The 17,766-nt window shown below is 48.4% G+C and overlaps 1 protein-coding gene across 4 annotated transcripts in view; it reads right to left on the bottom strand.

The window, feature by feature from the left end:
* Positions 1–17,766, bottom strand: part of RAD17 (RAD17 checkpoint clamp loader component) — a 564,733-nt gene that overhangs the window by 44,369 nt on the left and 502,598 nt on the right. For all 4 annotated transcript variants that reach the window (XM_078675299.1, XM_078675297.1, XM_078675300.1 and 1 more), the window contains exon 14: positions 14,398–14,544. In XM_078675299.1, the coding sequence (XP_078531425.1) occupies positions 14,398–14,544 (147 nt within the window). The remainder of the gene's footprint in view (positions 1–14,397; positions 14,545–17,766) is intronic.

The raw sequence follows: 17,766 nt of genomic DNA, 5'->3' as shown, positions 1-17,766 counted from the left end.
AGTAGGTACTCCGAAACGCGTCGAGTGGCATGGCCAGAATGAAATTTAATAAAACACACTTGGATAAGGAGAAGTGGCTGTGGCTTCGTTGTTTTCAAGGATCTTTTACAAACGATTGATCTGGATATATACATATGATAAAAGAAGGAAAAAGATAAAAATGAGAGAGCGACAGAAAGAAGAAAAAGGAGAATGAAAAAGGCCTGTGTAAGAGACTGAATTTCTCTTTGCAGATGTCCAGTGGCAGCCGGTTCGGTACGGAGGGCGGGTGTTGCCGGGCAGCCAAGTGGGGGGTGTACAGGGTGGAATTGAAAGAAAAAAAAGAATTCACCTACCTGATCTCGCCCGTCTCTCCTTCATCTCTATATCAAAGAGGAGGGACAGAGAGCCGGGTTAGGACGTCCTGCACACAGGCTCCGGGGTAAGACTAAGAACTAGAAAGGAGTGTGCAGTTCCTATAAAGCTCAGTGGGGAAGACAGGTATTTCTTCGTGATGCCCTCACACACCCCGAGAGGTGTCATGCTTCATCATAGGGCGTTTGCCCCTCGTCAGGCGGGCGCTGCAATGCCTGACGGGCTCCCGAAACCGGGGCTTTTTGGCGGGTATCTTTTGAAGAAGAAGCCGTAAGGTGGGTGTGGGGGCTAGGTAGTGCACAAGAGGGTGAGGTAGTTAAAATAGGTATAGAGGGTCAATTTTAATAACCTAGGTAGCTCTGGCCTAATTAAAACCTGTGTGTGTGCCCCTGTGTGAAAGATAATGTTCCTCAAGGGTCGAACTAAATGTGAATGGTCAACATGTTTCGTACCCGATTTGCCCCTAACAGGGTCAAATGGCACTTCGTCAGGACCAGGTCCCGGAGCAAGGGTAGGACGCAGGCAAGCCCCGTCTCTCCACCCTGTTTCGAGGCGGAAGATCCTCCAGGAGCACCCTTTCTCCAATATCGAGGGTACTGGAGCACTTGCAGGAACCTAGGCTTGTTAATGTCCAGTCTGGACACCACTGGCGTCAAAACCTCCCTGCATGACTAAGAACCTCAGGACCAACGAGGCTCCTACAGAGTGTGGCCCTGCTGTCCTGTTTTGGAGCTCAGCTGGGTCTAAAGTCTCTATTGGGGAGCCCCGATCTTGCAAATGTATAATAATGTAATTGTGTTAAAAAAAAGTCTGGTACTACCTCTGCATAAATCTTTGGAGAAAATATTCTATTTTAATTGCCTATGGCCAATAACCTGGATGCGTAAAATACTTAACTAATGGAATCTGCTAGCACTTTCTCTCCCGCTTTATACCTGCAACAAAAGTGTCTGAATCAAATAAAATTAAATAGCAGGTTAGGGCTTACATGGGGGTAAGTGCTTATCATCTGTTGCCATTGAATAAATACATTATTTTGAAAAAATATTTCAACATACAAAGCCCTAGGTTATACTATTTGTCCGACTTTATTGTTTTCCACCCTGACAGAAAGTATCAGATTCTGCGTTGAGAGAATGTTACACTTAAGAGGTTGGGAGGCTGCGACAGCTGTAGGAGCGGAAGACTGCGCTGAACGATGCCCCTGTTTTCCATGTGGTCTATAATTACAGAGGCTATGAAAGGAGTGGGTTTGGGGGGGTTGCTGTATTGGATGCATCTGCTGTATGTAATTAAAACACATATCATAGCCACAGAGGTGGTGAGAACGTTGATGCATTTGGCATGGAGGCACAGTCAGGCCCAGGGAACAAGATGTGGCCCTGCTATCTTTAAAGCACTCCAGGGCTGAGTCAGCTTTATCACTTAAAAGTCAGGAACCATCGAAGGGCTTGTCCATGAGAAGGACCTGGATATCGCCCAAAACCCCACTAGACAGCATCTAGACTCGCCAGCGAATGGGCTACGGATAAGCCAATGACTCTACCGATAGAGTCCATACTATCCTGCCCACAGCTTATTGTACATTTGGCTGCATCCCCACCATTCTGTATACCCAGAGAGAGGATGGAACATGCTTTCTTGAGTACACTTAGGCAACACAGGGTTCCATAAAGTGCGAGTGTAGCATCCTAAAAGACAATTGGCATTCACAAAATGAAGAGACAAACATTTAGCTGAGAATGCACGCTTGCTAAAAGTCTTTATTCTCTTCGTTTCCCTGCCAGGGGAAGCAGACTGGAACAAATTCAGTTTGAACCTGCTGGCCAAAACCTGCACCACAAGGATCTCAAGGGTGGGGTACTGGGTGAGGAAGTCTGGGTCGATCTGAATGGGCATTGGCACCTGGCACTTTGTCAATTAACAGGGAGCCCTTCACAAGGTTTTGCCCAAGACCCTAAAAGCTTGCCCGGAACAGTCTTTTTTAAAAAGGAGTAGGGTAGCGGACTACTGGCGAAAGGTACTGCTAACAATATCACAGGCGGTGGGGGTGTGACTTCTACCAGAATCGCACAGATGCTTACTCAACATGTGGGAGCCCAATGATCTCACATGCCACGGACAAACATGGGTCACACTGGGACTCATGGTAGCAAAACGAAATATTGCGCAGAAATGGGGTGCAGTGGAATTGCCTTCGCTGGCGACTTGGTGTAGAGACATGGATCTCACTATGGTAACTGAAAGGACAGTATATGCCAATCGGAGAAGCCCCCGAAAATGGACTAAAATCTGGGCGGCCTTGAATGCTTATCGGGTGGACATCTGTGACCCAATACCAGAGTCCGATGTGGATAGCTCAGATGAGGAATAAAGGAGGGGTTGGGGGTCCGGTAGGGACTGAACTGCCGGACGATCTATTAGGGAATGTACAGATTACCATTGATTTCATAACGGCAATGTATTTGAAAATGTGTAACCTAACTATACTATGTGACTTTCTGCATTATATCATCACTGCCTATAAGTTGAATGAATACAATAAAAACAAATTAAAAAAGAAGGAGTAGGGGCTCTGAACTTTTCTGAACAGGCTGTAGCACCTGTTAAGACATCGATCTTGACTTCCTGGGTAGGTAGTTGAGGGTCAAGGATCTCTATTGCCTTCCGCAAAATCTTTGCGTAGAAGGCCCTTTCCTCTGTGGGAGGGCCTGGAGGCTAACTCAACCCAGTGTCCGGGGAAGTATCCAGGCCACGGTTATCCTGGAGGTCTTCATACCAATTGTTTTCATGATTATGATGGGCAAACTCGTCCCCAGCATCATAGCAACCGCTATCCGAATCAGTGCAAAAAATGTATGTAGAACAGGAGCCCTTCCGAGGAGCAGGAGCACTGTATCTGAATCAGCGGGGAGGCCCACAGGTTAGCAGCATGCGGCGCAGTCAAGACTGGGGCGGGGACAGCACTTTCGGCTGGCCCCTATCATCTGGTGTTGATGGCACTGGCGCTGGAGGATTTCGCTTCAGGGTGGCATGTGGCACTAAAGAAGGAGCCGATACCGAAGTTGGTCGTGCACCCAAGCAAAACCAGAGGACCCATCAGAGAAAGCCTAACTGGGAGGCCTCTCGGATCCTTGGGCCCAAAGGCGCGCTAAAGGGAGCTGATACCATGCCAAAAAGCCACAGCATGGCATTATGGAATTCCTTAATCTGCTGCGGTATCGGCAACAGCCCCAGAATTTCATGTTGTGTAGGAACAAGGTCAGAAATGGTTTCTAGGGGGGAATGACTTCGAGAGCCAGACCAAGACCTACTTGGGAGATACGAGAATGGCAGGAATATTACAAGTCCTGCTTGGACTTTTTTCGTTTTTTCTTCAACTAACCTGAAGATGTGGACCGCAGTAACGGTCTGTTGCAGGATGACCGCAGGTGGAGGACTATGACCTCGCCTTGGACCTCGACTAGTCACGATGTGAAGTCTTGTGGTGCTTTCCGTCAAACAGCTTTGTTCCCACTCCTAGATGGCCTTGGGATGCATTAAGACCCCAGGCACAAGAGGTAAAGCACGAGAGGCAAACCACATGCAGGTCTGTGACATACATTTGTTTGTGATATTCCCCATAAGGTTTAAACCCTGTAGATTCAGGTGGTGACATTTCCCTTGTACACTCTTACAATAAATATTTCGGAAAAACATTTGAAATCTTAGACTCAAAAAGACAAGGGGTATTTCTGGTTTGGTGTCTGTTCGAGCAGAAAGAAAGGAACTGACATCATTGCAGCTGTGTGGCACCTATATGGGTGCCTGAGCAACACTTCCAAAGCGGAACAAAGTCACTGCAGAGCCGCACTGCGCCCCTATCAGCGCAGGGCTATTGCTCAAGAATTTTACCGATCCAGTCTAGCACACGAGGGACTAATCAAAAGGTGAGGAATCTGTAGTTAGAAGCTTCTATCAGAATAGGTATGTACTACAGTGGAAACCTCAGCCATTTGCTTCCAATTATATCCTTCTGAAACGTTTTACAAAAATAAAACACTAACTTCATTCTTCCCGAAAATATTTTATCTTCTTAATCCGTTGACCGCGGCGAAAATTTCGCCGCAGTGTGGGTGATTTATGACTGGGCGTGGTTCGGACGGCCCCCGGCCGTCCTCCGCACACGCCCACCGTGACGTCGGATGGCCGGGGGCCGTCCGACGCACGCAAAAGGGTTAAAGCACAAGTTACTACTTGTGTAACGATATATCTGTAAGAGACATTAGTTAGTGATAGATTCCTTACCTTAGCCGCCAGACTGGATCCGGGAAGTTTTGCTTAGCAGTACCCCTGCGCGTCTGTAGGTGGCATTGTGCAACTCTGCGTCCGTCGCTGGCGTCGTAAGCGCCATGATGACGTCACAAAGACTACTTAGGTGCCACCCATGCACACTGACGTAAGTTCTGCACACGACTTTCCGCGCCGAAACGCAGAGCCATGCAAGAGACTGACCATTGGCGCATAAACCTAGGGCCCTAAAAAGGGATAACCTTAACCCTAGTAATCACCTCGCAGAACGGGGAGGATGGGTGAGACGGTAAGGAATCTATCACTAACTAATGTCTCTTACAGATATCGTTACACAAGTAGTAACTTGTGCATCTGAAAGAGACACGTTAGTGATAGATTCCTTACCTTAAAATAGATACCCCAGCAATACCAACCCCGGAGGTGGGTCTGCGAACGAGAATACACCAAAAAGTCACGGAGTACAGATCGGTCAAAGAAGCCGTCTCTCCGGACCTGACTGTCAAGGCTGTAGTGCTTTGTAAACGTGTGCAGCGAGGCCCACGTAACTGCCTGACAAATGTCCTGCAAGGGAACACCGCGTCCCAAGGCAGTAGTGGCTCCAGTTGCCCTGGTCGAATGGGCAAGCAACCCCTTGGCCTTCTTGGCCAAGGAGTAACATGCTCTAATGCACAAAACAAGCCACCGGGAAATGGTCCATTTGTGCACAGACCAACCTATGCTTCCACGTAGCCAACAAAGAGTTGATCATCCACCCGGAACTGTTGTGTATGCTGCAGATAGAAAGCGAGCGCACATTTTGAGTCCAGACGGTGGAGGTTTTCCTCCTCCCTTGAATGATGCGGCGGCGGAAAGAAGGTGGGCAAAGTGATGGTCTGCCTGATGTGGAAGGGCGCAACAACATTTGGCAAGAAAGAAGGACGGTTCCTTAAAACCACCTTGTCCGGATGAACAGAAAGGAAAGAAGATTTAGAAGAAAGAGCCTGGAGCTCACTCACTCTTCTGGCAGAGGTGATAGCAACCAGGAAAGCAGTATTTAAGGTAAGAAAACGTAAAGGACAATTATGAAGACGCTCAAAGGGAGCGCACATCAGAAAAGTCAAGACAAGATTTAAGTCCCACTGAGGCATTATGAAAGGCACGGGAGGAAACGTGTGAGTAATGCCTTTGAGGAAACGGTTAACAACTGGGGACTTAAAAAGAGAAGGCTGATCAGGAAGCCTTAAAAAGGAGGAGATGGCAGAAAGATAACCTTTGATAGTGCCCAGAGCAGAGCCCTGCTGGGCCAAAGACAGAAGAAACAGAAGAACCTCAGAAAAAGGGGCAGCAAGGGGATCCACAGCCTTTGCTGTGCACCATGCCAAAAATGTGTTCCATTGGCAGGCGTATACCATTTTAGTGGAGGGACGCCTGGCTGCCGGAATAACATCACTGACTTCAGGAGGAAGATCGAAAGGTGTCAATTGCCGCCGCTCAATCTCTACGCATGGAGGTGGAGACTGGACAGGTTCGGGTGGAGGACCGTCCCCTGCTGGTGCGACAGAAGTTCCTTCCAAAGAGGCAGACAGATCGGGGGATCGATGCCCATACTGAGTAGCTCGGGATACCATATTCTATGAGCCCAGTCCGGAGCCACAAGAATGACTTGGGCCCTGTTGCGCCTGATCTTCAGCACTCTGGGCAGAAGTGGTATAGGTGGAAAGGTGTACAACAGACCGCACCTCCACTCGAGACGAAAAGCGTCGCCGAGCGAGTGCCGGCTTGGAAATTCCAACATGCAGAACTGATGACATTGCGCGTTCTCTTCGGTCGCAAATAGATCTAACCAGGGCTCTCCACACTGCAGAAAGAGACCCTGAACCACGCAGAGCCTCCTGACATAGGGTCCACGTCCCCACCCCGCTCTGTTTGTTGCAATACCAGATGGCGTTGATGTTGTCCGTTAACACCTGCACTGCACTTCCCCGGACAGAGGGAAGGAATGCCTTCAGTGCAAGTCGGATCGCCCGCAGCTCCAGAAGGTTGATATGGAGCCGGGACTCTGCCGGAGACCAGAGGCCTCTGATCTCCGCCTCTCCCATGTGGCCTCCCCATCCCAGGAGGGATGCATCCGTCACTACTGTGTGCTCTGTTTGGGGAAGGGGGAGGGATCTGCCATTGACCCAATTGCGATTCGTGAGCCACCACTGCAAGTGTCGTGCAGTGCCCTCCGAGATCTGGACATGATCGGACAGGTTGCCCCACGCTGTGCCCACTGGGACTTCAGGTCCCACTGCAGAGCCCGCATATGCCACCAGGCATGTTGCACTAGCAGGATGCAGGAGGCCATCAGGCCCAGGATCCGGAGGGACATCCTGATTGGAACCCGGGATAGAGGCTGAAAGATCGGAATCATACCCTGAATCTCCCAGACTCGCTGCTCGGGAGGATAAACCCGAAACAGCGATGAATCCAGAACCGCTCCGATGAAGCGGAGCTTCTGAGAGGTACTCAGGTGCGACTTCGGCATGTTGATGGAAAACCCCAGCAAATGGAGGAGGTTGGCCGTAGTCTGAAGGTGGGTGACGGCTGCTTGGGGCGAGCCCGCCTTCAACAACCAGTCGTCGAGGTAGGGGAAGACTGACACCCCTGACCTGCGCAGATGAGCTGCGACCACTGCCATCACTTTCGTGAACACCCGAGGGGCGCTGGTAAGGACGAAGGAAAGCATGGTAAACTGAAAATGCTCCTGGCCTACCGTGAACGGCAGGTAGCGCCGGTGGGCCGGCAGGACAGGAATATGAAAATAAGCTTCCTGTAAGTCCAACGCTACCATCCAGTCTCCAGGGTTCAGGGCAGCCAGGACCTGAGCCAGAGTCAGCATCTTGAACTTCTCCTTGACATCCCGGAGGTCCAAGATGGGGCACAGGCCCCCCTTGTCCTTCTTTCGGACCAGAAAGTAGTGTGAATACCAACCCCTCCCTACATCCTGACCGGGAACGCACTCTATGACCCCCTTGGCCAGGAGGGCCGAGATTTCCTGGCGGAAAAGAGCCAAATGATCCCCGAAATGCAGTGGTACTGAGGTGGCATGGCTGGAGGGGGGGACTGAAAGGGAAGCGAGTAACCTTGGCAGATTATCTGCAGGACCCACTTGTCCGATGTAATTTCGCGCCAGTGGTGGAGGTGGTGGAAGACCCTGCCACCCACCGGCGTGGGGTGCTCCCTGAAGCTCGGATTAGGAAGGCTTAGAGGTGGAAGCAGAGGGGGTAGAGGTGGACTGAACCGCACGCTGGTTCCCAGACCCGCCCCTGCGGAAGCCACGGCTGCACTGATGCTGGGTCTGCACAGGCTTGTTGGAGGAGCGTGCCTGGGTGCCTCTGCCCTGGCCACGAAAGGAACGAAACCCAGAAGTGGCAGGGTTCTTTGTAGAAAGGCCCAAGGACTTAGCCGTGGCCCGCGAGTCCTTAAAGCGCTCCAGAGCACTGTCAGCCTTATCACCAAAGAGGCGGTAGCCATCAAAGGGCAAGTCCATGAGCGAGCCCTGGACATCGGGCGAGAACCCAGCCGAACGCAACCAGGCGTGGCGCCGCAACGTCACAGTCGTGGAAATTGCCCTGCCCAAGGAATTAGCGGTGTCCAAACCACATCTGATGGCAAACTTAGCCACATCCTTACCTTCAGAAAGGGAAAGGACAGCCTGGACCTCCTCAGAACACTGAGGCAAGACCTGAGCCACGGAATCCCACACTATGTGGGAGTAACGGCCCAACAAGCAGGCGGTGTTAACCGACCGCAGCACTAAGCTGGCAGAGGAGAACAACATCTTGCCAAATTGTTCCAGCCTTTTAGAGTCCTTGTCCGGCGGAGCCGTGGGGAAGGCACTCTGCAACGTTGAGGCCTAAATGACCAGGCTCTCAGGCATAGGGTGAGCAGTCAGGAAGGCGGGATCACCAGGCGCCGGGCGGTGACGCCTGCCGATGTTTTTATCCACCGGTGCCCCTGTGGCCAGCCGCAACTAAGTGCCCAAGAGGACTTGAGTAAGGGCCTCATTGAAAGGAAGCAGCGGCTCTGAGCGGCTCCGACACTGTAGACACCACCTGGAGCACCTCTGTAAGGAGATTGGTTTTGAGGGCTGCAGTAGGGAGGTCAAGATTGAGAGCCTCCGCAGCCCGACGCAGCACCACGGTGTAGGAAGCGCCCTCCTCCATAGTAGGTGGGGGAGAGGCAAACCCCGGGTCAGAAGACACATCAAGTTCTCCTGCATCTTCAAGTTCGTCCACCCAATCCTGCTCGGAGTCACACAGCAGGGCAGCGGGGTCCTCGGAGCCGTCCCAGTCTTCGTCCGGCTCTAGTGTAGATGGAGCCGGTTGCGGCGGTAGGGCCGGAGCCGGAGAAGGGACAAACGGCGCCGAAAACAGCACCAGCCGGGGCCAAGCCGGAGCCGTATCCCAATTCGGATCCCAGGCCAGAACTAAATGGTCCGGGAACCGGGGAAGATGTGGGAGAAACGGCACCAAGCGCGGAGCCTGTGGTGGTGCCAGAGCCAAGGGTGGCGCCTGAGGCGCTGCACCTCGTGTAGCCCGAGGCGTAGGATCCTGTGGCTGGCGCCGGTGGCGGAGCCGCCGGGCCAACAGGATCTGGACACGGGACTCCGGGCCCGAAGGCGCGCCGGCGGGAGCCCACGGCCTGAAAAGGTGGTCCATGGCAGCAAGAAACACTCGCATCTGTTCGGGAGTCGCCGACGAACCCGGGTAGAGCGGGTAGGCCGCGGGACTCCCCGGCTCCAGAGGAACCGCAGGGGCGCAGCTCCTGTCCCCCTCCGTGGAGCGACGGGGGGACGTCAGAGAGCAAACACGCTTCTTCGACTTCTTTTTATGGTGTCACTTACGAAGGCAAAGACTTAGAGCCCGAGGAGCGACTGTTCCGGTCCCGCGAGCGGTCCCGCGAATGTCCCCTAGACCCAGAGCGGCGGTGAGAGGAATGCCGGACCTCCCGCAACTACCGGCGCCGCTCCCGCAAGGCCTTCGGGGCCATGGCCCGACAGTCTCGACAGTCCCGGGAGTCATGATTGGTCTCCCAGGCAGTAGAGGCACATATCGTAGCGGTCCGCCACCGACATGTTACGGCGGCACGACCCACAATCCGGACATCCCTACGTGCACCAGGAGACAAGAAAAGGAGACAAAAAGTCTAAAAAAAGTAGTCAATAGAATTACTGAGGTACGTGCTCAATCCGGATCGGCGCTTCGGCACGGAAAAAGAAAGAACTGACGTCAGTAGTCTCCTTGCCGTCATCTCTGCACTTACAACGCCAGCGACGGACGTGGAGCTGCACGACGCCACTTACTGACGCGCAGGGGTACTGCTAAGCAAAACTTTCCGGATCCAGCCTGGCGCCTGGGGATATTCTAATTTAGGGAATCTATTACTAACTTGTCTCTTTCAGATATATAATAGTGGACACCGCAAATTTTTCAAAGGCCAGTGGCATCATAAAGCCTCAGTGATGCCGTCCGAGTTGCTAACGCTTCTTGAAAATGATGCTACATAATAGATATATCTTGGTCCACTAACTCTTCTTTATCTCATTCTACAGACTGGGCATTCACGGCCTGATTATGAAGCAATTTTCAGGTTGCAATGCCTGCGATTCGCAGAATCACAGGGTTTGCAACAGCAGAATTGATTTTTTAAATCTATTAAACACATGAATTGCAAAATGGGTTTAAAAAGTCATCATAAATCTCTATTTGAAAGGGGTGTGTTTAGGGTGGTCCTTCCAAATAGAAAATTATTATGGTATTTATGAATGTTTTGAAGCAGTCATACACAAAATATTGAAAAGTTACTAACCCAAAAGTTTGGTGGGGAGTAGGTCAAGGAACATTGCATACAGCTAAACAAATTTAATGCAGCCCTATTTTCCTTTAAAAAAAAAAAATTGCCCGCATTTTTAAAAAAAAAAGTTGACTTCATTAAAGTGTGATCACAGACATCGAGGCCATCACCCCGTGATAGCCACCAACCGCAGTGCGTCACAATTTGAATACTGATGAGATAGATTGGATTGCGATCCACCCCGATTCGGAATTTTGTGAAGTTTCTTCAAGGCTGGAGGCTAGGTATATGCAGGCGCACACTTCCCTTATTTCGTCAAGTATTAGTGCTCTGATTAATGAGGGTACGAGTGGCCACTAAGCCAGCTGTCCATTAGAAAGGTCCACGATACTTCAACTTTACCTTGAGCACTCCACAAAATTTGAGAGATTCAATATCCAAATATTATTGTGTTGGCAATGTTCTTTATTTGACCGTATCGATGATCAGGTATAGCTAACATGTGTGTCGTTAATTAATGACTTCCTCAGTGCTAGAAAGTACAAAATGTAAGATCTCCTGTTGCTCTACCACTTAATAATGTCGTCCTCCTTTACCACAGTATAAACACCAATTATACATGAGGAATGGATGTTGGGAGTGATTTGCTGATAACACAAATTTGCAGTAAACCTTAAAAAAGTACAGAAAGACAAACATATACATTTCATTTTATACAAATGCACCACCGTGAAACGGCTCCAGTGATCATTATGCATTTACATCTTGTCTTTCCAACCTGGTAACTACAATATCCCACAGAAATCTGTATAGATGAAGAGCAGTAAATCCAGTATACATTACAGGAGCTAGAGACTGCTATGTAAATTATGCAGCTATTACACTAGAAAATAACCATATACCTGTGCAGGATGATACATTACCAATACTTGCTCCTGGATTTTTAACACATCCATTTGATGTGCAGGTTGGTGAACTTTTAAAACAGCCTGGGGACTAGACTCGAATTGGGATAAAGGAATTGCGTCCCTATCAAGCATTTTAGTATAAAGTAATGTGCACACACTCATACCACAAGCAGTTGGAACGACAACCTCTTTTGCGTCAGGAAAATTAGAGCGGGGAAGAATAAAGCAAACTGATGGCTAAATCGACAACATTCAGAAAACAAGACTGGATAGCAGATTGCAGTTGAATTTTGTCAGTTCAGCTATGAAATTGCCTAATGTAAGAGAAGAAGGCTCTGAACCAAACAAAAAAGTGAAACAAGCATTGGCAAAGCCAATAGGGTTTGCCAATGTGAGAGCTATTGGCTTTGTCAATGTCTTTTAACCATGTTGTACAGCAGCGCGTCTGATGTGCAGCATGGCTGAAAGGGAAGAAAGAAAAGCGCTATCCACATCAAAGCACATTTTTCCTTAACTTTTTCTTAAGCTTCACAGCTGCCGCACTGCTGTACAGCACAGCTAAACATAACATTGACAAAGCCTTCAGCTCTCGAGTAGGCAAGATCGACTGTCTTCAGTAATGCTTGTTTTAATTCCAAAGATTGCGAAAGGGTGCCATGTGTGTCTAGATACATTGTTGTGGGGAAGAGAAGATGCAGGAACTGATTGGAAGAGACTGAAGAAGACGCCTACTGGATGAGGAAGCAGCACTGCAGGGCCTCATTCCTAGCCTGTCAGTTGCATTGGGTCCCCAAACCGTTTATTTATTTGGGTAGTTTGTAGAGTGTTATGTGTCATCTTACAGTCCCTTCAAAGCACGACAGCACCAGGTGGGTGCTGACTAAGCTGGAAGTTGGGCTGAGCTGACCAAAGTGTGTTCTGATTGGTGGGACACAGTCCCTTGCAGAGGGTTGAGTATTGCTGATTCAGTCGGGTCGTCTAAAATGTGACTGACTAGGTGTCAAAAACCTAAGTGTTTGGGAGTAGGCAACACAGCCGTTATAAGGCGCTATATGAACTAGATCATTGTCTTTTATAGGCAAAATGGCACCCGATAGGGTGATTTTCATATTAAAGCTTGAACTGAAAGAACAGCATCTCCTCTGCGTGCTTTCATTATTGGACGATTACTACTGCAAGCCATGTTAAAGTGAGACAAGAAAAATTTAAATCCTGTAACAGTTGGATTCATAGAGTAGACTAATGAGTTGGGAAGGCTTCAATTACAGTACCATTTGAGGAACAGAGACGTGGAAAATTTATTGTTTTCTATATAGCGCTTGCTGCCACAGAGTGCAGGCTTTGCAGCACTGTAAATGACCACTGTCTCAATTACTACACAAATGGCCACATTTACTATTTGACAGTACTTTGAAATTCTGCAGCCCTGGGTGCTATCTTAAAAAGAATGCGTTATCCAAGTGTGCAGGAGGGGATGAAAAAGAGACTTTTTGGTGGCCACGGTAGGGGGAGAAAGCATGCCAGCATCTGGAGAAGTGTTCAGTCCACTGGCTTCACCCAGATCCTCACACCAGTCCATATTTCCTTCCTCATAAGACTGGTATTCCTCAGGATCCAGTGACCCCTCCCATTCCTCCCCTAATCCTAGCGCGTAAGAATAGGGATCCGGTTCAGTTCTGGACAGCATGGCGTCGCAGTCGGACAAAGCCCCTCCGGCTCTGTGTTAAAGACTGGAATGAGGATGGCGCGGCCGGTGGGCACTGATGGCGCCGGGAGAACCAGGAGTGGAGCCAGGAAAGGTCGAAATGGTACATTGGGCGAAGGCCCTGATCCATCCGTGGATCCCTGGGGCCCAAAGGGCGCCAGGGCCGGAGCCACCGGCATGAATACAAAAGGGAACCCTTCCAAACCCGTGGGGCCCGAAGGCATGCCAGCAGGATCGGGGCCACCCAAATATGAGGTGCATAGCCTCATAAAATTCTCTGAGTTGGTGGAGGGTCACTTTGGCTTCCAGAAACTCGGGAAGGCACAGAGCCAACCCAGGCTCTAGCTCAACCGCGGAGGCATGCCTCGAGTGGCAACGCTCCCTCATCTCATTGGTCGACGGACAAGGACTTTGACTTACCTGAATAGCTCGACAACTTGGAGTGAGACAATGACCTCAGCTTCCGGAACTTCCTCTCGACTTGGACCTTGATCGTCATGGCTTTGCACGTCGAGCTGTCAGAAGCTTGAGGGAGTGCTCCATCAAGGCCTTCGGTGCATGTTGCAGTAGTCAGGACAGGCCTTTGGGCCATGGTCCTGTTCGAAGCACCAGAGGCAAACAAGAAGCGGGTCCGTCACGGGCATCTGTTGGTGACAGGCACTGTAGGGCTTGAAGCCGGCCTTCTTAGAGGACATTTCTGCCACACTAGGAGGTAAGACCTCAAAAAGACGTTGACAAAGTAAAATAAAACCTAGTCAAAAAATGACTAAAGAGTAGCACTTTCTGGATCTGTACTGGCTGGTGCAAAAAGAACAGACCTCAGGTTATTTAAAGAAACATATATGTTCGCAAGTGACAGCGCAGGTGCCCTGTCTCAGGCGAGACTCAAAAAAGGGTCATAAGCACCGGTGTGCAACATACACGTTTCAAAGGTAAATGAATGCGCAGAATGTGCAAAAACAATTTCTGTTCCTGCCACAAGGTGAAAGGGATGCCGACATGTTGAGAGCGGAAGAGAGCCAGAATGTAAGGTTAACTTATGGAATATTGTCCTTACATAGATCCTGATGAATAAATGGTGATTCATTTGATCAAATATGGTTGTGCATTAAAGCAGTGCTGTTTTGCACCAAACCAGGAGAATAACAGATCGAAAGGAGCTAACAATATTATTGGCAGTTAAAGTTAACAGATTCTGAAACTTCTGCTTTTCTGACAGCATTTAAAGTCTTACCCAGCATTTAAAATTCAAATAGTGTTTGATAGTAACATTACATTACTACTAGCATATGATGCCTTCTGGTAGGCACCAATACTAACCTTCTTATTGATCAAAAGCCACTGTGGTTTATGCAAAGGTTTAAATCCCACTCCTCCTTGGCCAAGTGCAGAAGTTCGTGCTTTGTTCGAGTGGATGACTCCTCTGGTGGCCACTGATGCGCTGTATTCATTCAGCGTTGATCGAGACTAAAACACAGTTTGAGAAAATGAATACAACACAGCTGTATTGATAATCAATGCCTCCAAACTTAATTACAGTGTACCTATTCTATGCAGTGATTTTCTACTAGTCCCAAAGCTAAATTCCTTCAGAATCATTGTTTTCCCTGCTTCGGTGGTATTGGAGGGCAGCAGAGCTCCTTTGCATCACAAGGTAATTCAATTTGGAAGACAGGGCCCATACACATCTTTTTGACTCCTACACATCCACTGGTTTTCCTTGTATGAGTTAATTTTCTTTCAGTTTACAATACGTATGTATACACAGCCTGGTAAGCATGAAGAGGGAATGACCATCTGTAGGAAATGGTTTAAGAAGCCAGACCTAGTAAGGGGAGTAGAAATAGCGTACTACTTACCTGTAAGTGTCTTTGGGTCCAATCTTGACCACCTAGAAAAAAATCTACAAACCTCTAAAGGTGAGGTGAATGGAAGTTGCTCAATGCGACAGTTGAAGCAGCTGAGACTTGATTTGCCAGGACAATCCAGTGGTTATTGTTTGGTTGGAGGAAGAATCTTTGATGTCTTAAACAGGGGATTCCAACCTCGCAAATAGCAGGATGCAGGCAAAGCACAGAGAAGGATTATGTTACTTACCCAGTAAGCATCTATTTTAGGCAAGAGGAGCTGTAGATTCACATGCTTTGCATACTTCTGCCATCTAGTGTTGGGTCTAGATGTTTGCAAGTTGTCTTCCTTCGAAGAAGTCTTTCCTAGTCACGAGGTAGGGTGCCTCCTCTTTTCGGTGATAGTGCGCATGCGCATCAACTCCATTGTTAGATTGTTTTCCCACAAGAGGGTGAAAGAGGAGTAAGAAAGTGCAGTATAGAGATGTCCATGCGTATGAATATATAATCAAGAACTGCAACAGCAATAGGTGCCAGAGGAGGCAGGTAGGTGCATGTGAATCTACAGCTCTACATACCAAGAACAGATGCTTACTGGGTAAGTAACAATCCGTTTTAGGCATGCGTGCTTTAGATACACATGCTTTGCATAGACTACAAAGCAGTATACTCCCAAAGCGGTGGCTAACCTGTAGATGATGCAGTTGTTTGAAACAATGTTTTAAGTACTGCTTGACCTACATTAGCTTGTTGGTGTGCTAACACATCTACACAATAGTATTTGGTAAATGTGTGTGGTGTAGACCATGTAGCTGCCTTACATATGTCAGCTAGAGGAATGTTACCTACAAAAGGCCATTGTAACCCCTATAGTGTGAGTGAAATGTGCTCTAGGGGGTATGGATAAAGATCTTTTAGCTTTTGCATAGCATGTTTGAATGCATTTAACAATCCATCTTGAAATGCCAGATTTAGCGATGGGATTGCCTTTGTGAGGTGGAGCAAATGTAACAAACTAATGTATGATGATACTTTGCATGCCATTACTTCTTGTTTACCGTTGTTTTGTTTTGCGGAAATCTTTGGTCCTATATGTAGTACAATAAAGCTCTTTTGACATCAAGCGTGTGAAGAGCCTGTTCTGCTACAGAATCAGGTTGACGAAAAACACAGGTAACTCAACAGATTGGTTTATTTGAAAAGCAGAAACCACTTTGGGAAGGAATTTAGGGTTGATGCGAAGAACTACCATGTCTTTGTGGAGCTAAAAAAGGGTTCTTCCAAGGTTATTGCCTGTAGCTCACCAACTCTCCTTAATGAAGTGATTGCAATGGGGAAAGCAACTTTCCATGAAAGAAACCGCACAGGGCAATTGTGCAATGGTTCAAAAGGTGGACCCATAAGCCTTGTAAGGACAATGTTAAGATTCCATACTGGTGCAGGGGGAATTCTTGGTGGTATTACCCTTATCAAGCATTCCATGAAAGCTTTGATTACTGGAACCTTAAATAGTGATAAATGCTGCCTGTTGTGCAAATATGAAGCAACCGCTGCAAGGTGCAATCGAATAGATGTATAAGCCAGTCCAGTTTGCAGTAAGTGTAACAGGTAACAGATATTTTGTATTGAAGCATCTTGAGGATTGATTTTGTTGTTATTACAGTAGACAACAAATCTTTTCCACTTTGCTGCATAACAAGCTCTGGTAGTAGGTTTTCTTGCTTCTTTTAGAATAGTCATACAGTCTGGTGATAGATTTAAATAACCAAACTCTATGACTTCAGGATCCAGATCGCGAAGTTAATTTCTTTGGGATTTGGATGTCTGATTTCTCCATGGTTCTGCGTGAAGAGCCTGGAGGTGAGATGCAGCTTTTGATGTGTAACTATTGACAGCTCTAAAAGGGTGATGCACCATGGTTGACGGGCCGTGCGGGAGCTACTAGAATTAGTGTGAGAGATGTTTGCCTGAACTTCCGAACCAGACAAGGAATGAATGGGAGAGGTGAAAATGCATAGGCAAATATCCCTGACCAGTTCATCCATAGGGCATTGCCTTTTGAGAGCAGGTGTGGGAACCTGGAGCCAAAGTATGGGCATTTTGCGTTGTCGACTGTGGCAAACAAGCCTATTTGTGGGAATCCCCATTATAGGAAGTATGGAAGGAGAACTTGGGGATGAAGTTCCCACTCGTGAATTTGCTGCCTCTTTCTGCTGAGGAGATCGGCAATCTGATTGTTTACCCCTGGAAGGTGTTCTGACAGCAGATAAATTCTGTGATGCATTGCCCAATTTCAAATGGCTTGAGAGAGGCGTGACAGCTGCAGAGTGTGCCCCCCTCGCCCCTGTTTTTGTACATAGTATATTGCTGCCATGTTGTCTGTCCAGACTAGGACAGCTTTGCCTATCAAGTGAGTTTGAAAAGCTTTGAGTGCTAGAAAGACTGCTAGAAGCTCTAGGTAGGTGATGTGGAGGATGTTGTGCTTGTTGCTTCACAGGTCTTATATTGAGTAATATTGGAGATGGGCACCCCAACCTGTCAGAGACACGTCTGCTGTAAGCACGATATGTATAATAGGGTCGATGAAAGGCAGTCCTTTTGATACATTTTGTGGGTTCCACCACTGCAGAGAGCGATGGGTGCGGCCATCTACCAACACTAGATCGGTTAATTGACCCCAATACTGATTCCACTGACTTGCTAAGCACTCTTGTAGTGGACGCATGTGGAATCTTGCATGGGGGACAGTTGCGATGCAAGACACAATCATTCCCAGCAGTTGCATGAACACTCTGGCTGGTGATGTTTTCTTGGATTGAAACTTTAGTATCAGACTGAAAGT

This window comes from Lissotriton helveticus, chromosome 2_1, assembly GCF_964261635.1.
Source record: "Lissotriton helveticus chromosome 2_1, aLisHel1.1, whole genome shotgun sequence".
NCBI classification, from domain to species: Eukaryota; Metazoa; Chordata; class Amphibia; order Caudata; family Salamandridae; genus Lissotriton; species Lissotriton helveticus.
Note: the sequence above shows the minus strand (reverse complement) of the source record. Positions and strands in the feature narration are given on the sequence as shown.